We start from the raw sequence: 24,940 nt of genomic DNA, 5'->3' as shown, positions 1-24,940 counted from the left end.
AAGGTGTTTTGCATATGCCTTTAAATCAGTTGCTGTTTTTTAGCTTATTACTTCACATTTACCATTTCATTTAATTTTGCTGCTGCTTACCACTTACACAATTTCTAATACTTTTTGTCCATGCTCGGTTGCCTGTGGTTTGACCCCCCTCGCTGAATTTGTTGCAGTTCGCAAATTTGATATGAATTGGAAACAGCAGGAACCCTTATAAGTAGTAATTCTCCCCACCCAACATCTATCCCTCTGTTACCATTTTTTGGTCAGGTTCTAACTTCCCCTGCACTGGTGCCATTTTAAGCTTCTCTTCCAACCTTTTGTCAGGAATGTGTTAAAAGGCTTTTAAAGAAATTTATATATGCAACACTATTTATTTATATTTAAGATTTATATTGTCCACTTGAAAAATAGCCAGCAAAGGTGTCTTGAATGAGGAATTTATGTCTTGAAGCCTTGCTGTTACACAGATTTTCTCATATAATGGTATTACTTTGGATCAGACGGCGGTTCTTGAATTGACTTTGCCAATGTTTGTAATGAACTTGTGTTAATTTATTTCTACTGTTGTGTTCCTCCAATGAAATCTCTGAAAATTTTATAAATACATTCTCTCATTGTAGCTGTAGAGATAGAGAATTCTGATCCCAAAAGGCAGATTAAAGGAGGTTAATGTTTACTCTGGGATATTTGGCTGTGCATCAGTACCCAATGAGTTTTGCACAAGTGATGTTCTTTGACAATGCTCCCTTTTGCAAGCTCCACCATACACGTGTAGTTTTTGGATGACAGCCATAGAATCATAGAGCACTACAGCACAGTAGCAGGCCATTAGGCCCATCTAGTACTTGCTGAATTATTATTCTGCCTAGTCCCGTTGACCTGCAACAGGACCATAGCCCTCCATACCTCTCCCATCCATGTACTTAAGCAAACTTCACTTAAGAATTGCAGTCGGACCTGCATTCATCACCCACCACCCTCTAAGTGAAGAAGTTCCCCCACCCCCCTAATGTTCTCCTTAAACATTTTACCTTTCACCCTGAACCTGTGACGTCTAGTTCTAGTCTCACTTCACCCCAGTGGAAAAAGCTAGTTTATATTTATTCTATCTATACCTCTCATAATTTTGTATACCACAATCAAATCTTCCCTTATTCTCCTATGCTTTATGGAATAAAGTCCTAACCTATTCAACCTTTCCCTATAACCCAGGTCCTTGAATGAATCCCAGCAAATTCCTTGTAAAGTTTCTCTGCACTGTTTCAAATGTATTGATATATTTCCTGTAGGTAGGTGACTAGAATTATACATAATACTCCAAATTAGGCCTCCTCTTATACAACTTCAGCATAACATCCCAGCTCATGTACTCAGTACTTTGATCTATAAAGGCTAATGTGCCAACAACATTTTTTACGACCCTATGAACCTCTGACAAGTACCTACCTGAGATATAGAATAGATTGAGGAGGTGTTTGGAGTTCAGAGGCCTGTAGTGGAGAGAAAATTTCATAAGCTACAGTGGGATGCTTGAGGTTTGGGAAGCTTTTTAAAAAAAAAAAGAAAACTAAAAGGGAAATAAGGAGAGAAGAGATTAAATATGAAGGTAAGCTAGCCAATGGGAGATGTGTAGTCGAGTGACCACCTTAGTCTATTTTCCTTGTGATCGCAAGACCCTGTTGACATAATTAATGCGGAATGCTGCAAGTCTGGGGGAGCTGCAGGTCCTTGTTTGTAGCGAGGACCAGGCCTCGAGTGTGGTGTTACCAGCTTACAGCTGTCCAGGAGAGAGGCATCAGAGTTGGTGCACTCCACCGGAGGCAGTGTGGCATAGTGTCCAAGTTGGTATTTGCTTGGCAGAAGACGAGCTGTGTTGTGTTCAACTGTGGATTTCTGCAACGTTCATGGATTCATAGTCTTGTACTATATATATTTTTGTGTGACTGTATTTTACTGACATCTTGTGTGCTTGCTATCTTTTTTTGTGCTAGAGGTGCTTTGGTTTGTGTATAGCTGTTGGTTCTGTGTTGCACCTTGGCCCTGGAGTAACGTTCTTTCGTTCAGCTGTATTCATGTATGATTGAATGTCAATTAAATTTGAACTAAATTAAACTAACATAAAAAACCGTTTGCATCCTCTTTTATCAAATATATAAACAGTAAAAGAGAGGTGAGGGAGGTTATCAGAAAGCTTGAAAATGATGCTGGAGAGGTAGTAATGGGGACAAAGAAATGATGGACGAACTGAATAAGTATTATGCATGATTCTGCACTGAGGGAGACACCAACAGTATGCCAGAAACTCCAGAGTGTCAGGAGGCATGTGAGTGTAAGCTGCTATTACTAAGGAGAAGCTGCCTGGGCAGCTGAAAGGTCTGAAGGTAGATAAGACACCTGGACCAGATGGACTACACACCAGGGTTCTGAAGGGATTGTGGAGGCATTAGAAGTGATCTTTCAAAATTCAGTAGATTCTGGAGTGTTGAATCTATGGAGTTCATTGTCATCGACAGCTGCAGAGGCCACATCATTGGGTACATTTTAAATGGAGGTTGATAGGTTCTAGATTAGTAAAGGCTTCAACATTTATGGAGAGAAGGCAGGAAATTAGGGTTAAGAGGGATGATAAATCAGCCATAATGAAAAGTTGGAGCAGAATCAATGGGTTGAATGGCTTAATTTAGCTCCTTTGACTTGTGGTCTTAAAGCTTCAATTGAGCTATTTAGATTTATTATGGGGTCCATTCTAGTACAGGTTGAGTACCCCGTATCCAAAATACTTGGGGCCAGAAGTTTGGACTTTTGATTTTTTCGGATGTTGGACTATATAATAACTTGGGATCAGCATCATTTCCTACTCAGTATTTATGTACTACCAGTAAGCAATCTTATACTTGTTCATCACTTATATGTACTCAACAGTATAAATTACAAATATAATGAGTGCAAGGTAACTAACACCGCACAGCAGCCTCAGGAGAGTACCTGAAACAACAAACAGCAGGCTTTCTCTTTCCACCTGATTAAAAGGTTACAGTACACTGCATTTGTATTTTACTTTAGGTTTTATGTAAAGTATAAAACCAATCAGCATTGTAGACTTTTTCTGATGTTAGATTTTCATCAACAATGCATTTTTAAAAAAATAATGCTGTGCCTTTTCTTAAAATTCCGAAACCAGCCTGCTAAATGTTCGCAATTACCTTCAATTGTCAGTTCATCGTGATAGATCTTTGCTTGTTTCATGATCAGCATGAAGTTAGGCAGCAGCAGTTCACTCCAACACTGACGATTGAGATCTTCATTTTGCTCTTTATGGGGTGTTTTTTTATTTTCCATTAACTTCTATTCATTACATATGTGAGGTCACTTCTCCAAACTGTCTGTGACGAGCAGAGACCCATGCATCACCTGGGCACTTTTCCAGACTCTTGTGCAATTCTCAAAAAAAAAATTCAGACTTTGGAGGTTTTCAGATATTGGAATTCCAGATGAGGGGTACTCAAACCTGTACTACTGTTTCTAGAAAAAAAGATTACTCCACACTTTATATTTTAAATTAGTTCCCGTATGTTTGTTCCAGAGCTGGGTCTTTGCAAGATTTGCCTATTAGAACATAAAACAGAACAGCACAGTACAAGTCCTTTGGCCCACGATGTTGAGCTGACCTTTTAACCTACTTTAAGATTATTCTAACCTTATAAAATAAAATATGTTTCTATTACTATTGTTCGTCCTCTGACACATTATGGGGGGGGGGGGGAAGACATTTTCCCTGCCCTCTGCAGCTCATCTTTTCTCTTCATGTTCCCATATTTACTACAGTTTACTGACGGTTAAATTCCTGCTTATGCAAAAGCAGTTCCATCTGTGAAAGGAATGCTACCAACTCGACAATTCCTTTCACAAAAACAGTGGATTCTGGTTAATTGGGACAGCTACTTACTCAGGACAACTCCTAAAGAACAAAAAACTGATGACGAAAATTGCCTAGATTCCCTTTGCTGATTTGGGGCAGGAGATTATTGCCAAACAGGTTCTAACCAGCGTCAGTTGTTCACACTTGTGTGGCCATTAGACACTACATTGTGTTTGGAGCGAACAGTTTTTAAATAATATCACTTGTGCATGTTTGTTCAAACTGCAGTGATTTTTGTTACTGATTGTTGGTGAGAAACAAGAAATTCAGAACTGCATTACTGTATTAGGTATCTGGACTGACTTTGTTCATTGGGTACACTGGATGATTTTTTTCCGTCAATAACTATTAGGAATTAGTACAGTTTTATAAGACTGTAGTACTGTTGGTAGTGTTCTAATTTGTTCTGGATTTACCTTACATATGTAACTTCAGTATTTCACTTAAATATATAATTTGTTATTACATCTGGGTTTTTTAAATCTTTTTAACTATTTCCGTGAAAGTTTAGCTCATTGGCAGCTGTTTATTTGGGCCAAGGTGAATTGGTCCTGATGTGTCCCAATTAACTGCAATCCACTGTGTAAATGTTAGCAGAACACTTGCTTTTTAATGTTGTAGCTGTCCTTCAGTAGACAAAAGTAATTGCCAATCATCATTAGTATCCTGTGCAAAAACAAGATTCTGTGGATATGCATAAACCCAGAGCATGACAAGCACACATATGTTGTCAAAATTTTTGGTGGATCACATAGATAGATAGATAGATAGATACTTTATTCATCCCCATGGGGAAAGTCAACTTTTTTTTCCAATGTCCCATACACTTGTTGTAGCAAAACTAATTACATACAATATGATATGCATCTAAATCAATATCTCAAAAAGCATTTATAATAGCTTTTAAAAAGTTCTTAAGTCCTGGCGGTTGAATTGTAAAGCCTAATGGCATTGGGGAGTATTGACCTCTTCATCCTGTCTGAGGAGCATTGCATCGATAGTAACCTGTCGCTGAAACTGCTTCTCTGTCTCTGGATGGTGCTATGTAGAGGATGTTCAGAGTTTTCCATAATTGACCGTAGCCTACTCAGTGCCCTTCGCTCAGCTACCGATGTTAAACTCTCCAGTACTTTGCCCACGGCAGAGCCCGCCTTCCTTACCAGCTTATTAAGACGTGAGGCGTCCCTCTTCTTAATGCTTCCTCCCCAACACGCCACCACAAAGAAGAGGGCGCTCTCCACAACTGACCTATAGAACATCTTCAGCATCTCACTACAGACATTGAATGACGCCAACCTTCTAAGGAAGTACAGTCAACTCTGTGCCTTCCTGCACAAGGCATCTGTGTTGGCAGTCCAGTCTAGCTTCTCGTCTAACTATTCCCAGATACTTGTAGGTCTTAACCTGCTCCACACATTCTCCATTAATGATCACTGGCTCCATATGAGGCCTAGATCTCCTAAAGTCCACCACCATCTCCTTGGTCTTGGTGATATTGAGAAGCAGGTAGTTTGAGTCGCACCATATCACAAAGTCCTGTATCAGTTTCCTATACTCCTCCTCCTGTCCATTCCTGACACACCCCACTATGGCCGTGTCATCAGCGAACTTCTGCACATGGCAGGACTCCGAGTTATATTGGAAGTCTGATGTGTACAGGGTGAACAGGACCGGAGAGAGTACGGTTCCCTGCGGCGCTCCTGTGCTGCTGACCACCGTGTCAGACCTACAGTCTCCCAACCGCACATACTGAGGTCTATCTGTCAAGTAGTCCACTATCCAATCCACCATGTGAGAGTCTACTCCCATCTCCGTTAGTTTGTGCCTTAAGATCTTGGGCTGGATGGTGTTAAAGGCACTAGAGAAGTCAAGGAATGTAATCCTCACAGCACAACTGACCCCATCTAGGTGAGAGAGTGATTTGTGCAGCAAATACGTGATAGCATCCTCCACTCCCACCTTCTCCTTATACGCAAACTGAAGAGGATCCTGGGCGTGCCTGGTTTGTGGCCTCAGATTCTGTATTATCAGCCTCTCCATGGTCTTCATCACGTGCGACGTCAAGGCAACAGGTCTGAAGTCATTCAACTCCTTTGGTTGTGGTTTCTTCGGTACCGGGACAATGCAGGATGTTTTCCACTGTCTGGGTACTCTTCTCTGCTCCAGGCTCATGTTGAAGATGCGCTGTAGTGGTTCTCCCAGCTCAGTCGCACAGGCCCTCAGTAATCGTGGGGAAACTCCATCCGGTCCAGCCGCCTTGCTGGTACAGATCTTCCTCAGTTGACCTTCCACCTGTGCAGCCGTAATCCTGGGCGTGGGCAAGGTCTCCTGTGAGTGGCTATTTGCCTGTGAGGGAAGTAAGCCTGGTGTGGATTTCTGCGGTGAGGATGAGATTGAGCTGTCGAACCTGTTGAAGAAGTTGTTCAGCTGGTTCGCTTTCTCCACATCTCCACTTATGTTTGCCCCCCCGCTTTGCACCGCATCCGGTGATGATCTTCATCCCATCCCACACCTCCTTCATGCTTTTTTTCTGCAGCTTTTGTTCTAGCTTCCTCCTATACTGCTCCTTTGCCCCCCTTATCTGTACTCTGAGTTCCTTCTGAACTCTTTTAAGCTCCAACCGATCACCATCTTTAAAGGCCCTCTTCTTCTGGTTTACAAAACAATCACATTTTGGTGGATTACTTTATGGCCATATGTGCACATGCAGGAAAGAGGCAGTGTGTGAAATCCAAGCAAATCATAACAACATGAAAGCACTTCCATGCCTGGCCTCAGAAAGAAAGGTATATTGTCCTTTCCAATGAACTCCCTCGATCAGTGTAAGAGAAATTACATTCTCAGAGATCTTTCCTATCTAGAATTACCCACTTTTTCTGTACAGTGCAATAGTACCAACACTGAAAAGTAGCTTTAAAATTTATGACCGACCCTACACTATGTCTTCTCAAGCTCTCAAACTTATCTCCCACAGCATCATCACCACTACAGCTGACAGAAAGTGCTTAGGCTACCTGATCAGTGGCAACTGGGAGTCAGCCAGCTAGTACCACTGTGCATCTGTTGTGGGCAGGCTGCTGGCCACCAGGTTCAAAGGGAGCACTGCCATAAATGTCAGATGAACTGCCAGAGGCGATACAGTATTCATATCACCAGCTTTTCCTGACACCTTGATACACGAATAGCATTCTTTTAAATGTAGTTGTTGCCCTGTATAGAAATGCACATTACTCCAGCATTTGGCATAGGCTTTAAAGTCCCTCTCAAATGCTGCCACTACTCCCCTTCCCTAAATGCAATGGAAAAGAAGACCTCACAGAATATAAAATGGCTGCCTGAATGCTCATGCAGGATTCACATATGGATTCTGCACCTCCATTAATTTCTCCTTCAGCTTCTAAGCACCACACCAACAGGTTTGGAATGGCTTCCCTATTCTGCCAGTGCTCTTAAAATTCAAAGTAAATTTATTATCAAAGTACATATATGTCACTGAATGCAATCCTGAGATTCATTTTCTTGTGGGCATGTACAGTAAATCAATAGAATAATAACTATAACTGGATCAGTGAAGGATGGACCTAAGTGCAGAAGACAACAAACTGCAAATGCAGATTTATGTAAATAGCAACAGGAACATGAGATAATGAGGAGTCCTTGAAAGTGAGATCATTGGTTGTGGGAACACTTCAATGATGGGGCAAGTGTAGTCACAGTATCCCCTTTTGTTCAAGAGCCTGATAGCTCAGGGTTAGGAACAGTTCTCAAACCTGGTGGTGCGAGTCCTGAGGCACTTATACCTGATGGCAGCAGCAAGAAGAGATCATTAACTGGGTGCTGGGGATCTCTGATGATGGATGCTGCTTTCCTGCAGTAAAACCTCGCATAGATGTGCTCAGTGGTGGGGAGGGCTTTACCCATGATGCACTGGGCCGAATCCACTCTTTTTTTTGTAGGATTTTCCGCTTTCTGGTTGCAGGTTTTCCATTCTTCTAAAGAAAAATAGAAAAAGCTAGAAATATTCAGAAGGTGAGACCACACGTGGAAAAAAATTAGTTAACATATGAAGGGAAAAGTTTTCTATTTCTTTTTCCCCTCTTGAACTATTTAGGGTTAAGCATATGTTACCTCCTTTTATAAATCATTGATATGTCTTGTTGTTTGCTCTTAGCATGTGAGACAGATGCCAAGGTCATGTTTTTTGGATCTCTTGAGCTGTTCTGGAAGATCTAAATGGCTATAAGCTCATTCATTTTCGTTCCTGATATAATCTATTAAATCCTCTTGTTGATTTCTTTCCTTTTACAGGCATTCTTGTTGTATTCAGTTTTCTGTTGCTATAACAGCCTTAAAATATTTGAAATAAGTTGAATCAACTTACTTTAAATACTAAAATATTCACTAACAAAAATAAGTTCCATTTCATTTTTCAATCTTTTTATTGATTTTCCAGTAAAAATATACAAATCAGAGCAGAAGTTTAGCAAACAGATAATACAAAAGACATATGAACAGCAGTTTAAAAAAATGTATATTGTCAAAATTGAATAGGGTACAATGTTATGCTGTTATATATACAATATAATCAAGAAACCACAACTCCTGGGGGGACGTCACTTGATGACGTAGGATCGAGACGTGGAAATCCAGCTCTCCTGTTTAAAAAAAAACAGTAAAATAATGTTTAAGTGAAGAAAAGTTAGTAAATACTTTTTAAAAATTACTTATAAACTACTCAGGATTGTCTTAAGATATGTCTCCTAAATAGAAGCAGAAGAAAACTACTACTTTGAAGACAACACAAGTTGGAAAAGAATCAAGGCCGGCCACCATGAAAGAGCCTCTGGCTCAAGTGCATTTTATCTTCGGCGATACAGAACAGGAAACTGCGGCAACATCAACTGTTTCCAAAAAAAAAGAGCAACAGGAATTGCGCATGCGTGAAGGAAGGGGCATGCGCAAACACGAGCAACCCAAACTACAACTTCCAGCTATGATCGGAACTGAAAGTAAAAGTGAATATGAGGTGGAATCAGATACTCTGGATAAATCAGACGAAGATGAAGAGACAAACAAAGAAGAGCAACAGGAAGAGGTTGGAGGTGATATTGGGGAAATAAAAAAGTCTTTGGTGCAAATAATGCATGAATTAAAAGCATTAAAAGTAATAAAAAAGATATTAAAAATATGAAGATTATGTTTGATAAAAGGATGAAAAGACAGGACAAAATGGACAAGAAAATTAAAAACTTGGAAGAAACAATGGGAGACACCATTGATAGAATGAATAAAATGGAAGATAATATTTCTGCCTGGACATCAGAAAGAAAATGGTTGTTGGAAAAAGTGGATATACTTGAAAATTTTAGCAGATGAAACAATATTAAGATTGTTGGACTTAAAGAAGGTATAGAGGGAGAGGATCCAATAAATTTTTTTCAAAAATGGATTTTGGAAATGGAAGAAGGAACCCAGTTAATTGAAATTGAAAGGGCTCGCAGAGCCTTAAGATCAAGACCTCAAGTTGATCAAAACCCATGATCAATCTTGCTAAAATACTTAAGATATCAAGATAAAGAAAAGATCTTGAAGGCGGCTGCCCAACGTGCCAGAAAGAGAAACGGGCCATTGATGATAGAAGGATAAACAGTTCTTTTCTATCCTGATATAAGTTATGACCTTTTGAATAGAAAGAAAATTTAACCCAGCGAAAAAAGTTTTATGGGAAAAGGGTTATAAATTTATTTTGCGCCACCCGGCAACCCTGATAATTTTTTTGGATGACGGAAAAAGATCTTTTACTGATTATCGGGATGCAGAAGAATTTGCAGAAGAACTCCCAAATATTCACTAACCACAGCCAAAGATTTAAAAGTGAAACGGATTAAAGATGAAGACAGGGACAGTGAATGGAGTTGATGGATGTTTAAGGACAGAAGAATATTTAAATATATTAATTATATGATACAGGGGGAGTAAGGTATAAATTTGAGAAATATTAATCGAGAGTAGTGATATTATTTTTTCTTCTCTTATATATACTTTTTTATGTTATGGGGGAGCTGGGGGAACTTCGGATCGATTGCTACGAGATTCACGTGTGTAATCATGGCGATTGCCATGACCTACACAACGGAGGGGGGTATTTTGTTTTTTTTTCTTTATAATCTATTTTTCTTTAATCTTTCTTTCTTTGCCTGGACAATCGGGGGGGGGGGGGGGGAGACATGTAGCAACACAGAGAATTTTAAAAAGATTCCCCAAGGTACTACGAAAGTTGAAAAGTTAGGTATTACTATAGACTGGAATAACCCTGTTTAAAAATAATGACTACCGGTAATTCACTGAATTTTTTAAGTTTTAATGTTAATGGGCTTAATGGACTGGTGAAAAGAAAAAGAATTTTAACATACATTAAGAAAATGAAAATAGATACAGCTTTTAGCTGCATTCCATTTGAAAAAATTACTTATAATTTAAGAGATAAATATGAAATATTTCTGAAAATTTGGCGCCCTTATTTACAAAAGATAGGATTAAATATATAGGTGCTCCAAAGATAAAAATTACTGGTTATTTGGGAAAAGAAATAAATATATATACTAAAGTTATTATGAACTCCATGGAGCATGTGGTGATCTTCCAATATACAGGCATTCTTTCTTTCTTTCGTTTTTTCTCTTTCTACAGGGATATGTCAGGGGGGAGGGGGAAGGGTTGATATTTTTTTTCCTTCTGTAACCATTTGAAAATTCAATTAAAAAAAATTATAAAAAAAAGAAACCACAACTCCTCTTAACAAATTGTTTTAAAAAAAAAGATTGGAAATTTTATTTAATAAAAGGAAAAAAAACCACTAAACTAAACTGGAACAGAAAAAAGAAAAGAAAGATTGGGCAGTCCATTTGAGGATAAAATTAGAAGAAAAAGAAAGAGAAAAAAACATCCTTCCAGTCACCTTCGAACCTTTATGGATAAGGATTTTCCCTAAAGAGAAATAAATAAATAAATAATCATATGAAAATATTGAATAAAGTGTCGCCAGACTTGCTCGAAATTAAAAGATGTATAAAATGTCCAGCTTCTAATTTTTTCCTAACTTAGACATGACATAATGGAGGAGAGCCAATAAAAAACAGTAGGCGGATTAGAATAACAAGATAGTTCTCCGAGCCAGTAAAGTTGAAAGGGCTATCACATGTTGAGCGGAAGCAGATAGTCTACCTGCTTCCTCTGGAATTATCCCAAAAATTGCCGTAAGTGAATGGGTTGAACATCCACATCTATAACTTTAGATAATATTCTAAATACATCCCTCCAAAAATTCTTTAAGCTTACGCAGGACCAAAACATATGAGTTAGAGTAGCCACCTCTGTGTTACATCTGTCACAAAAAGGACTTGTATTAGGAAAAATATGCGCCAATTTATCTTTGGACATATGGGCCCTGTGTACTATCTTAAGCTGAATTAAGAAGTGGTGTGCACAGATAGATGAATTGTTAACTAGATAATAAATTTTACTCCATTGATCATCTGAATGTGAATGTTGAAGTTCTATTTCCCAAGTGCATTGAACCCTATCATTAGGCGGCATGCAAGCATTCATTAACTGTTTATAAATGATAGCTGTTAATCATTTTTGAAATGGTTTAAGCTGAAAAATAGCATAAGCCAAATTTGAAGAGTAGGCCAAGGGATAATTCGGTAGAAAATCATGTAAAAAAAAAATCCTAACCTGTAAGTATCTAAACAAAAATGTGTATTAGAGATGTCATATTTATCCATTAACTGCGAAAAAGACATTAAACAATCCCGTAAAAACAAATCTAAAAAAGTTTTTATTCCCTCAGTTTTCCATGTAACCCCCTGGGTTGCCTCAGGCTCGCTCAGCTCATTCTCGTCTGGGGGGAGCAGCCTTCGGCCCCGCCAAACTGGGTAATCAGCTGGTGTGGATGCTGTGATGTCCCCACCTCGCCAAAGAACAAACAGGACACCATATGCGATTAAATGATTACAGTTTATAAAGATTATTATAACTGATTAATAACCATACAGTATATATGAAGGAAAGAAAATAAAGAAAAGGCGCCAAACTTATCACAGTCCAAACCACTTTGTGCACAACCGTTGGAGCTCAATTACTGAAGTCTTCTGGCCACCATTCGATCCCCTCCAAACTCCTCGACTCGCAGCTCAGGACCATCCGAAATGGTCAACCAAGCACATCTAGCTTCATCTCCTTTCCTCGGGGTACCTCCTGGCCTCGGACCCCGCTTGGGGTCCGTTCCTCGCCCAGTTTACAGCATCTCATTCTCTCTTTCTCACCCCCTCGCGCCGACTCCCCAAAAGCCCGCCAACAATAGCTTACAAACTCAGAAGAAAGACCAACATTAATCCCAATTGGTTTACAAAGGAATGCAATTCTCGTTATCAGTAAATTTTAACCCAAAATAGCTTCCAGCACTCTCTCACAACAAAGAAGCATTCCTACTTTTAACAAAACAAAGAAGCCATTTTGATTAACATACACAGTGACGAAGCAACCCCCCTTTACAAAAGGCTTATCCAAAGTTGATGGTTTTAAAAAATATATTAGAATAAATATTACTAGAGAGTAGAAAATTATTTAATTCAAAAAATCTACTAAACTGAAACCAGATTTTTAAAGTATGTTTATCAATAGGGTTGTGAGCTTGTCTACCTATTCTGGAGAACGAAAAAGGAAGGGGAGCTCCTAATAAAGAAGCTAAAGAAAACCCCGTTACCGAATTTTCCTCCAAATTTAACCATGGAGGGTGATCCTGGTTATCCATATCATAAATCCAAAAAGTAATATAATGAATATTAATTGCCCAATAATAAAATCTAAAGTTTGGTAAGACCAGTCCTCCATCTTTTTTTGATTTTTGCAATCAAAGTTTGTTCACTCTAGAGCTTTTGTTATTCCAAACGTAAGACAAAATCTTAGAATCTATTTTATCAAAAAATGTTTTTGGAACAAAAGAGGGAACTGCTTGAAATATATAAACATTTTGGTAAAATAACCATTTTTATAGCATTTATTTGACCTATCAATGACATCGACATAGGCGACCATTTAGAAATCGCTTGTTGAGTATATTCAATTAGAGGGGAGAAATTATACTTGTATAGGTCTTTAAAATTTTTAGTAATTTTGATACCAAGGTAAGTGAAATGGTTTTTAGCAATATTAAAAGGTATTTGATCATAAGAATAAGTTTAATTCTTTTTCTGTATGTTATGGATTACAGAATCCAACATTTTTCCTTTAAACAATCCCTTTGATACATTTTAGGGAGAATTTAAAGACTTAGAGTTGTTACAGGGAGATTTATGAACCAGTTGACGAGACGCTGGATCTTTAGTTACAGAAAAGACAGCACAGAATAAGATTATTATCTGCAGAATGGCAGGGAGAGCTAATTGAAGCATTATGAGAAACTTATGTAAAGTAATTAGCTCTATCCTTTAGCTGAGGGGTCAGAAAACAGGACCATAGATAAACACAAGAAAGTCTGCAGATGCTGGAAATCCAAAACAACACAAAAAATGCTGGGGGAGCATAGCAGGTCAGGCAGCATCTATGGAAATGAATAATCAGTCAATGTTTCGGGCCGAGACCCTACTTCAGGACTGAGAAGGAAGGGGGAACATAGAACAGTACAGCACAGTACAGGCAGTTCGGCCCACAATGTTGTGCCGACCCTTAAGCCCTGCCTCCCATATATCCCCCCACCTTAAATTCCTCCATATACCTGTCTAGTAGTCTCTTAAATTTCACTAGTGTATCTGCCTCCACCACTGACTCAGGCAGTGCATTCCACGCACCAACCACTCTCTGAGTAAAAAAAACTTCCTCTAATATCCCCCTTGAACTTCTCACTCCTTACCTTAAAGCCATGTCCTCTTGTATTGAGCAGTAGTGCCCTGGGGAAGAGGCGCTGGCTGGTCCAGTCTGTCTATTCCCCTTAATATCTTGTGTATCTCTATCATGTCTTCTCTCATCTTCCTTCTCTCCAGAGAGCAAAACCCTATCTCCCTTAATCTCTGATCATAATCCATACTCTCTAAACCAGGCAGCATCCTGGTAAATCTCCTCTGTACCCTTTCCAATGCTTCCACATCCTTCCTATAGTGAGGCAACCAGAACTGGACACAGTAGTCCAAATGTGGCCTAACCAGAGTTTTATAGAGCTGCATCATTACCTCACGACTCTTAAACTCTATCCCTCAACTTATGAAAGCTTACACCCCATACGCTTTCTTAACTACCCTATCTACCTGTGAGGCAACTTTCTGGGATCTGTAGACATGTACCCCCAGATCCCTCTGCTCCTCCCCACTACCAAGTATCCTGCCATTTACTTTGTACTCTGCCTTGGAGTTTGTCCTTCCAAAGTGTACCACCTAACACTTCTTTGGGTTGAACTCCACCTGCCATTTCTCAGACCACTCCTGTATCCTATCAATGTCTCTCAGCAATCTTCGATAATCCTCTACACTATCCACAACACCTTTGTGTCATCTGCAAACTTGCCAACCCACCCTTCTACCCCCACATCCAGGTTGTTAACAAAACTCACGAAAAGTAGGGGTCCCAGGACCAATCCTTGTGGGACACCACTAGTCACAACCCTCCAATCTGAATGTACTTCCTCCACCATGACCTTCTGCTTTCTGCAGGCAAGCCAATTCTGAATCCACCTGGTCAAACTTCCCTGGATCCCATGCATTCTGACTTTCTGAATAAGCCTACCATGTGGAACCTTATCAATGCCTTACTAAAATCCATGTAGATCAGATCTACTGCACTACCCTCATCTATATGCCTGGTCACCTCCTCAAAGAACTCTCTCAGGCTTGTTAGGCACGATCTGCCCTTCACGACTGTCCCTGATCAGACCATGATTCTCTAAATGCCCATAGATCCTATATCCAAGAATCTTTTCCAACAGCTTTCCCACCACAGATGTAAGGCTTACTTGTCTATAATTACCCCAACTATCCCTACTGGAGGGTGCCAGAATAAAAGGGTAGAGGAAGGGGAACGAGATTAATTGGAATGTGATAGGTGAAACCAAGTGGGTGGGAAAGGTCAAGGTCTGGAGAAGAAAGAATCTGATAGGAGAGGAGAGTGGACCGTAGGAGAAAGGGAAGGAGGAGGGGCGAGGGAAATTGATAGGCAGGTGAGGAGAATTAAAAGGTCAGAGTGGGGAATACTGGAAGGGAGGGGGTGAATTTGTCTCCGAGAAGGAGAAATAGATATTCATGCCATCAGATTGGAGGGAACCCAGACGGAATGTAAGATGTTGCTCCTCCACCCTGATAGTGGCTTCATCTTGCACAAGAGAAGCTCATGGTCTGAAACATCTGAACAGGAATCTGAATCAGAATTAAAATGTTTGGTCACCAGGAAGTCTGGCTTGTGGTGGATGGTGTGGATGTGCTCAAAGAAGCGGTCCCCCAATTTACAACCCGTCTCTCCAATGTAAATGTGGTCACCAGACACAGCTGACGATCCCAGCAGATTCGCAGGTGAAGTACTGCCTCACCTGGAAGGACTGTTTGGGGTCCTGAATGGAGGTGAGGGAGGAGGTGTATGGGCAGGTGTAGCACTTAGGCTGCTTGTAGGGGTAAGTACTGGGGAGGGTCAAATTGACAAAGGAATCGCTGAGGGAGCGATCCCTGTGGAAATTTGAGAGGGGGAGGTAAAGCTATGTTTTGTGGTTGGATCCCTTTGGAGATTTTCGAAATTCTGGAGAATAATGGAGGAAACAGGAGCATAGATTTAAGGTAATTGGTAGAAGAGTTAGAGTGGAGATGAGGAAAAACATTTTACCCAGTGGGTCTTAACATGAAAAATTGGCAAACGGTAAAACTTTCATCACATTTCAGAAGTACAGGGATATGTATTTAACGAGCCGTGACCTATAGAGCTATGACCTGGTGCCAAGGATAGGTGGGATTAGGTTGGGAGGCTCTTTTTTGACTGGCATGGTCACGATAAGATAGATAACCTCTTTCTGTGTCATTAATTTTCTCTTGGTTAAACAATAACCAGTTCAGTTATTTCTCTTCAGTAGAGTGATGTCTCTTGCTCTCTGTTTTGCTCTGCCACTCCCAGACACACACACACACATCTTTGTTCATTCCTGACTCGTATTTCTTTCTGTCCCTTCCAATGTAGCCCTCCTTCTCGACAACAGGTTAGAGATCTAAGCGTTCCCTTGCTTCTTTGCATGTCCCTGTCATATCTCACATGCGCTCTTCCTCCTGTAATATAACATGTCTTGTTCCTATTTGCCATAGTGAATGTACGGTTCATTCTCTGAGCTTTTACTCTTTGCAAATCTCTTCATTGCATTTTGTTGGTAATGTAATAAATCCTTTATTTGCAATAGCAAAGGGGCCTGCACAATTTATTAGCCAGATTCAGAGGTGCAGCCAATAGAGCTTCAAGCTTGGAGATATCTGCTGTTTACCTTGCTGACGGAGACATAGACAAGTGCTCGAAAGTAAACGGCCACATTTCAGGCAGATCACTTTGCTGCTTTTGTTCTGAGACACACACACACACAGTGCTCCTTGTGTTAATATTTAGCCAGGAACTTTGTTACAGTGCTGAACAAATGTTGCACGGTCCTTAAAGTGAAAGGAAAGATTCTGAATCGCAGACATTGCAGGATTTATGGCAGTATGTTTGAATTGCCCGAAATTTTGTTGCAAAAATGAAGCAATATATATATATATTTTTCCAAGACCTGGTGTAGAGCCAGGAATTCCACAATTTGCAAAAATTGCAGAAGTGGTGCCTTAGCAAACCCATCTGATGATTTGGTGGTAAGAACAAGATTCTTTATATAATATTTTCTTATTTTGGGAAGAATCCCCTAACTCTTACCCCAGTCTTCATTGCCTGCTTCCCCTTTTAATTTTTAACTTTCTTTGAACTTTCTCTCTCTCTATCAGCCTAAAATATTTCTTGCATATCCTTCTGAACTGCGGTTTTGAACCTTATAAGTTCTGAGTGCTTTATCTGCCAGTTTTTCCTCTTTTGTGATCATCAAAATTAAGTTTTATTATTAAACCAGTAAGTGCAGAGACTGCTCAGCAAGTCAGGCAGAATCTGTAGAAGAGAAACAAGGTAAGTGTTGCAGGTTAATGATGTTTTGTTAGAGTTTGAAAATAATAGTCTCCTTCCTCCTTGGATGCAGCCTGACCTGCTTGGTACCACAAGCATTTTGTGTATGTGGCTGTTAAATTTATGTATTTATTTTTATGCATCTGCATGTGCAGAATCTTTTGTGCTTGTCGTTAGTTCAGTGTCTTTTTACATTTAAATTGCAGAGATAGGCTGTAATAGGTTGGAGGAAGGGAAATAATGAGGTAAAGAATAGATTTCCTTCAGGCTCCGTTGAATTTTTCTCGGCCATAATGCAAGCCTGGTTGGCTATTGGGAGACTGGCCTATGGCATCAGACTTTTAAACAGCAAGTCAAAAGAAGGGAGAGGGCTATTGTTGTGATAAATGTCAATGCTGGGGAAGGGAAAGTGTTGCAACAGGGCTGGGGCTGGATAGTAAAGGGAATTACACCAGGCTGTGAAGAGTTCATGGGTTCAAAATGCCATTGATAGCCTGGCTGAGAAAGGATGGGGGTCAGTGGACCTCTGACGATTGAGTGGGAGCCCAGAGAGAGTAGGGGTTGCTCCATCATTGCTGGTAGCTGAGAAGGTTGGAACGTTTCGGATCGGGGAGGAGAGCAGACCGCAGTGGATGTGGTGAGAGCTGTGTTGGAAAGGTGGTGTTGGGGGTGGATGTACAGAGATTAGGTGGGGACAAGAGAAATGTGTGGAAAGAGATGAAGTGATGGCACTGAAAGGAAAATGATGGTGGGGAAGATGGAGAAATTAGGTAGAATGGCAGAAGGTCTTGGGGAGGAATGGGTAGGGTGCTTATGGAGATCAGGGATACAGTTGTGAACATATATCATGGAACAGCACAGGAGCATGCCCTTTGATCCACAACGTTGTTACGAACCAAGTAATCAAATAACTAACTAAACTAAACTGTCCTCACATTCATGTACCTATGTAAACATCTATTAGAAGTTCGTAATGCAGGGATTCCCACCCTGGGATTCATGGATCCCTTGATGAATAATAGGTGTCCACGGCATAATAAAGGTTGGGAACCCCTGCCCAAATATTTCTGCATCTACTGCCACCTGAGGCACTGCATTCCAGAAACCCATCATTCAGTGTAAAAAGCTTGCCCCTCATATTGCCTTTGAAGTTATCCCTTCTCTCTTTAAATGCATGCCCTCTGGTATTAGATACTTAAACCCTGACTGTATACTCTATTGCTCCCATAATCTTATAGACTGCAATCTCCCCTCAGTCTCTGCCATTACAGAGAAGACAACCAAAGTTTATCCAAACTCTTGTTATAGTGCATGGCTCCTAATCCAAGCAGCATCTTGGCAGAATTCTTCTGCACTCTTTCCAAGGCCTAACATTCCTTTCTGAAATGCAGCAACCAGAACTGTATGCATTTCTCCAAATGCGGCCTAACTAGAGTTTTACAAAGCTGCAACACAACTTCCTGACTTTTGAGCTCAGTGCCTTGAATAATAAAGCCAAGCATGCTATAAGCCTTCTGAACCACCCCATCAACCTGTGTACCCATTATCAGGGAGCTATGAACTGAGACTCCAAGATCACTCTACTCATCAACACGGTTAAGAGTCTTGCCCTTAACAGTGTACTGTCTCCTTACATTTGACCTACCAAGGTGCATCACTTTTTTTTTGGGGTTAAACTTCATCTGCCATTTTTCTGTCCATATCTACAATCTATATCCAGTCTATATCTATGTTGATATATATCCAGCTGTATTCTTTGCCAGTCTTCCATGCTATTCACAACACCACCAACTTTGTATCACCTGCAAACCTACTAATGCACTCATCTACATTTTCATCCAGGTCACTTATGTGGATCACAAACAGCAGAAGTCCCAGCACAGAACCTTGCAGAAGACCACTAATCACGGGGCGTCAACTAGAATAAGTCCCATCGACCACAATCCTCGTCTTCTGTTGACTTATGAAGGGTCTCAGCCTGAAACTTCAACTTTTTTTTTTTCTCCTCTAAATGCTACCTGACTTGAGTTCCTCCAGCATTTTCAAAATGTCAGGTCTGTTTTTGTCTGGATTGGCTCTTGTGATTGAGGATGGGAACAGAAATATAATCCCTTGGCACTCTGCTCTAAATAGGGACAAGAAGTACCAGTTAAGGGCAGTTGCTGAATGTTAATATTTGTGCAGAGATGTCAGCCGATAACTACATTGATAACTACTATATTGATTTCTCAGTAAAGAATTGGCCCACAGACACTATGTGGCTGTTTCTGTCAGTAAGAGCTTAACACCTGGGATCTTATTTTGAAAAGATATGGGAAAGCTGTCTTTAGATTGGTCTTTAAAATTATGAATGGTGTGATGGCATAGACACCAGAGTATTTTCATTTGAAATCAAGGGCCATCAATATAACTAGTTGTTTAAAAAAAAATAATCAGAAAAGGAATACTTTAATTGAAGTGGTGAGAATGGGACCATTTGTTCACACAGAAGGTAATTGAAGGGAATATTGAAATGTATTTAAGCGTAGTTGGAGAAGTATATATAAGTATACACTCTGTGGCCACTTTATCGGGTCCCTTCTCTACTATTAAAGTGGCCACTGAGTGTACGTTCGTGATCTTCTGCTGCTGTAGCCCATCCACTTCAAGGTTTGAAGTGTTGTGTGTTCAGAAACGCTCTTATGCACAGCACTGTTAGCCAAATAGAACTAACTGCCTTGGATATTTTTAGAGAAAATGTCAAGCATACTGACTGAAAATTGAAAAGGGGGAAAAACTCTAAAAATATGCCAGAGAAATGGTGATTATCCCTAATTCAAACTTCATTTCATTTTTTCTTATTTCCTTGATATTTGTAGCTGGTAGAGTAAACATATTAAAAAGAAAGCAAGACTCACAAAATGCTGGGGGAGTTCAGCAGGTCAGGCTGCATCTATGGAAATGTATAAACAGTTGACGTTTTGGACCGAGATCTTTTTTCAAGACTGAAAGGGAAGGGGGGAGGGGTATGAGGCTAGCTGGAAAGGTGACGGGTGAAGCCAGGTGGGTGGAAAGGTGATGAGCTGGAGCAGAAAGAATCTGATAGGAGAAAAGACTGGACCATGAGAGGTAGGGAAGGAGGAGGAGACCCGGAAGAAGTGATAGGCAGATGAGAATGTGTTAAAGGTCAAAGTGGGGGTGGGGGGTAGTAGTCATTCTTTGTTCTGACATCGTACTCCTTTACTTTGCATTGACCATGATTGTAAAGGCAGCTTCCTGAGCAGATCTAAAGATCATAAATGCAGTAGCCTTCAGTAACACCTGATCCTTCATTATACCAGTTCACTATCCTAAGGAACCCTCACTAGCATGCACCATTTCTCAAAACATCCATTGAGAGAAGAATGGTTTTTTTTAAGCTAAATCTGCATTAAAGAACAAATTCGTAGCATTCTAGAATATTGTCTGCTGTTAAATCAGAAAGAGCAGAATAAATATGGAAGGGTATTCCCTACTTGGCAGACTTTGTATGTGTACTTCAACAAAGATTTTAGAGAAATTATTTACCAGCAAATATCGGGAGCAAAGAATGAATACCATTCCTTTTGAAAATATCCATTCCTAAACTTGGCAACAGTGGTACCACATTCAATCTGATATGCAGGCTGGTCATCCAGACCTCTTTGTGTCATTGGATCTCTGCATACCTGCCCTTGGTGTGTTGTTTGATTTCTGTATGTCCGACCTCAGTGTGTTGTTAGATTTCTACACAGCAGTCAGATAGGAAATGGAGCCATAAAACTCTTCTGATTTTAGTTGGATATCTGACCCAGAACATCAGAGTTATCTACATTCAGCTGTCTACCTTGTTTGTTCTCCTCAATCTCTCTATAATTATCAGTGGTTTTAATCATTTATCGCAGAGCCCCATTGCATCACCAGCTAATTGATCTTTGCTTGCCTTCAGTCATTACAAGCTGTAAATTTATGGGAAATATCTACTTTTTTAGAGAGATGGCAAAGAATATAAATTCCATTTGATAATTTTCTCTTTTATTCCACAGGTTCATGCCCAAACTTGGGAATGAGTAGAAGCGAGCGACCCAGCTACAAGCACATAACCATGACTTCGACCCCGAAGCTTCCTGTCCGATCGCACAGGCCTCTCTGTCTATCAGTTTCTTCAGATGGCAACGGGAGATATGCGGCCTTGGAATCCCATGATTTTAAAAGCAGCCTGAAATCTCAGGTATGTGTGAGATGTTTTCAACCCTAAGTGAAGTGTGGTACCTACTGTAAAGAAACATTGCCAGGTGTGGTCACGGGTGGGCCAGGGCCAAGGAAAGCAATCTAAACTCTGAAGAGGATTAGATATTTTAGCGAGCCACCAGGCAGTGTGGGTAACAATAGTACCCATTAGTAAATCTCAGTAGACTCACATATCCTGGAAGGGATGACAATAGGGAAGGAATTGATTTGTTGGAACTCCAATCTTTTTTTTTTGTCTTCTGTATTTTTAATATGTTTCATAAAATTCTGTTGATATTGATGGGACGAAAAAGAGATTGTCCTAACCTTCAGCAAGAGAGTCCATGCAGAATAGACCATACTTTCTTCTCTGAACCTGTCACTTGAATTCTTATACTTCCAATTAAACTCATCAGCATTGTTGATTTAAATAAGAGATGAAAGGAATATTAGAACTAGTGTTCTCTCTTTCATTTGTTTGATATTTCAATGCTTTATTGCATTAGAGACAATCCAATAATGATTTACTAGGCTACCTCCTGGTTTGAGAGGATTTCCAATCATAAATTGCTAAAGAAATTAGATGTATGTTCTTTGGCGTTCAGCATATTGATGGGTGATCTCATTGAAGCACATAAGATCATTTGGAGGGCGTAATTACAAAATTAGGATGTTATTATTTAAAAATGAGCTGTGAAAGAACATCTCGTATAGGATGGTGAATCTCTGGACAGCTGTCTTTCAGAGGAGTTGTGGATGATAAATTATTGGGGGAATTTAAAGAGTAAGTTGATAAATTTTAAAGAATTGGGGAATTGTGGGCAGTGGGGATGTGACACAAAGGAGGAGATGAAGCCTTGGCAATGCTTAGCCATAAACAAATGAATGTCAAGGCGGGCTTGAGGGTCTTAGTGGCCTACTGGCTTTTTTTTTGCTCTTACATTTTCTTCAGGTTGGCATTCATGTTGTAGTTGAGTTCTGCAACCTCCAGCAGTCCATAAATCAGCCACAGGTTTGTGTGGTTCACAGTATCATTCGAGTGCAGTAGCTGGGATACAATGAGATATCAGATCTCTGGTGCTGTTCTGACCTGACACCTTGTTGTCCATTTTAAGTTATAGCTGACTAGGTAGCAATTAAGGTGTAAGAAGGTCAGCAGCTTATGTACATTGCTGAAGCCCTTCTTCTGTCTAGTTGAGTCCATTTTTAAAAGCATCAAATTCAGCACATGCTGCTCCTGAATCACTTGTGCAGGAGGTGTTACTGGTTTACTATAATTAACCAAAGTTACCAGCAATTATTTCAAGTTTGGCATTCCTTTCTCTCCTCCTTTGTATATACATTAGAACCAAAACAAAATGCTACACATCATCTCTTACAGAATAAAATCACATTGATTAACATTCAGAAAGAATACTTTTGAGAAAGGGCTAAGCAAACTGTGGAGAGGAAATGAACAAGTATTTGCTAGGATCATCATCAGAACTGTCAAGAGTGGCTGAGTTGTTTATGAAGTGTTAACCTGTCCTTACCTCTTGTCAAATGGTGCTGAACTAACTGTGGATAATGTTGACACTGGGTGACATTGGTGGTCTGTATACTTGTTTCTTAGCTTTAATTCCAGTGGCCTGCCGTCCATCACCATCTCCTGCCATCTCCACATTTTAGACTAAAAAACCATAAGACATAGGATCAGAATTAGGCCATCTGGCCCATTGAGTCTGCTCCGCCATTCAATCAAGGAAACCATGCTGTCTTTGTCCTATCTTGTCCTGTGTCACCAAGTACTCCATAACCTCATCCTTAATAATTGACTCCAACATCTTCCCAACCACTGAGGTCAAGCTAACTGGTCTATAATTTCCTTTCTGCTGCCTTCCTCCTTTCTTGGAGTGGAGTAGCATTTGCAATGTTCCAGTCCTCTGGCACCATGCCAGAGTCCACTGATTTTTGAAAGATCATTTCTAATGCCGCCACAATCTCTGACGCTGCCTCTTTCAGAACCCTAGGGTGCAGTTCCTCTGCTCTGGGTGACTTATGGACCATTAGGTCTTTCAGCTTTTTGAGCACCTTCTCTCTTGGAGCACTTCTCTTCCTTCACACACTACAACGTCAGGCGTACTACTGGTGTCTTCCACAGTGAAGACTGATGCAAAATACTCATTTAGTTCATCAGCCATCTCCTTGTCCCCTGTTATTATTTCTCCTGCCTCATTTTCTAGTGGTCCTATATCCACTCTCATTTCTCTTTTATTTTTAACATATTTGAAAAAACTGTTACTATCCGCTTTAATGTTATTTGCCAGCTTGCTTTCATATTTCATCTTTTCCCTTCTAATGTTTTTTTTAGTTGCTCTCTGTAGGTTATTAAAAGCACCCCAATCCTCTATCTTCCCACTAATTTTTGCTTTGTTGTATGCCCTTTCTTTTGCTCTTACAGTAGTTTTGACTTCCCTTGTCAGCCACAGTTGTACTATTTTACCATTTGAGTCCTCCTTCATTTTTGGAGTACACATGTCCTGCACATTCCTCGTTTTTCCCAGAAATGCATGCCATTGCCGCTCTGCTGACATCCCTGCTGGCAACTCCTTCCAATTTACTTTGACCAACTCCTCTCTCATACCACTGTAATTTCCCTTACTCCACTGAAATACTGCTACATCAGACTTTAATTTCTCCCTATCAAATTTCGAGTTGAACTCAGTCATATTGTGATCACTGGTTCCTAAGGGTTCTTTTACCTTAAGCTTCCTTATCACCTCCGGTTAATTACATAACATTCAATCCAGTATAGCTGATCCCCTAGTAGGCTCAACGACAAACTGCTCTAAAAAGCCATCTCTTAAGCATTCAACAAACTCACTCTCTTGAGATCCATTACCAACCTGATTTTCCCAATCGACCTGCATGCTAAAATCTCCCATGACTACCATAGCATTGCCCTTTTGATTCGCCTTTTCTGTTTCCTGTTGCAACCTTTGATCCTCCTCCCAGCCACTGTTGGGAGGCCTGTATATAACTGTCATCAACGTCCTTTTACTCTTGCAGTTTCTTAACTCAACCCACAAGAATTCAACATCTTTCTACTGATTTGATGTCATTCTTTACCAGTAGAGCCGCACCACTCTCTCTGCCTACCTTCCTATCCCTCCGATTTCCAAATACATTCCATGTTTCTTTTTGCCCTTCCTAACACAGAAGCACTTTAAGCTGAGAAGACATTGCAATTATACTTCCTGGTGAACTTGTTAACTGGAATTTGTCAGATGTATTAAGATATAGCGAAAAGGTTGTCATACATACTGTTTATACAAATCAATCCATTATACAGTGCATTGAGGTAGAACAAGGTAAAGCAATAGCAGAATGCAGAGTAAAGTTTAACAGCTGCAGAGAAAGAGCACTTCAGGTGGACAATAATGTACAAGATCATAATGAGGTAGACTGTGAGGTCAAGAATATATCTTGTCCTTGGGAACAATTTAATAGTCTTGTAATAGTGGAGTAACATTGTCCTTGAGTCCGCTGGTATGTGCTTTCGGTTTTCTATATTTTCTGTCCAATAGAAGAGGGGAGAGAAGGGATGATGTACAGGGAGGGAGGGAGTGGGTGTTTGCCTATGCCTGCTGCTTT

At 40.1% G+C, this 24,940-nt stretch overlaps 1 protein-coding gene across 9 annotated transcripts in view; it reads left to right on the top strand.

Moving 5' to 3' along the window:
- Positions 1 to 24,940, top strand: part of LOC140729557 (uncharacterized) — a 77,750-nt gene that overhangs the window by 40,484 nt on the left and 12,326 nt on the right. For 8 of the 9 annotated variants that reach the window (XM_073049458.1, XM_073049459.1, XM_073049454.1 and 5 more), the window contains one exon: positions 21,124 to 21,308. In XM_073049458.1, coding sequence (XP_072905559.1) covers positions 21,124 to 21,308 — 185 coding nt within the window. Of the gene's footprint in view, positions 1 to 19,112; positions 19,135 to 21,123; positions 21,309 to 24,940 lie in introns of those variants that run through there. The other variant, XM_073049461.1, reaches the window with a different exon arrangement.

The sequence above is a fragment of the Hemitrygon akajei genome, chromosome 6, assembly GCF_048418815.1.
Source record: "Hemitrygon akajei chromosome 6, sHemAka1.3, whole genome shotgun sequence".
Taxonomy (NCBI): Eukaryota; Metazoa; Chordata; class Chondrichthyes; order Myliobatiformes; family Dasyatidae; genus Hemitrygon; species Hemitrygon akajei.
The sequence above is the reverse complement of the archived record's forward strand: the minus strand, read 5'-3'. Positions and strand labels throughout refer to the sequence as shown.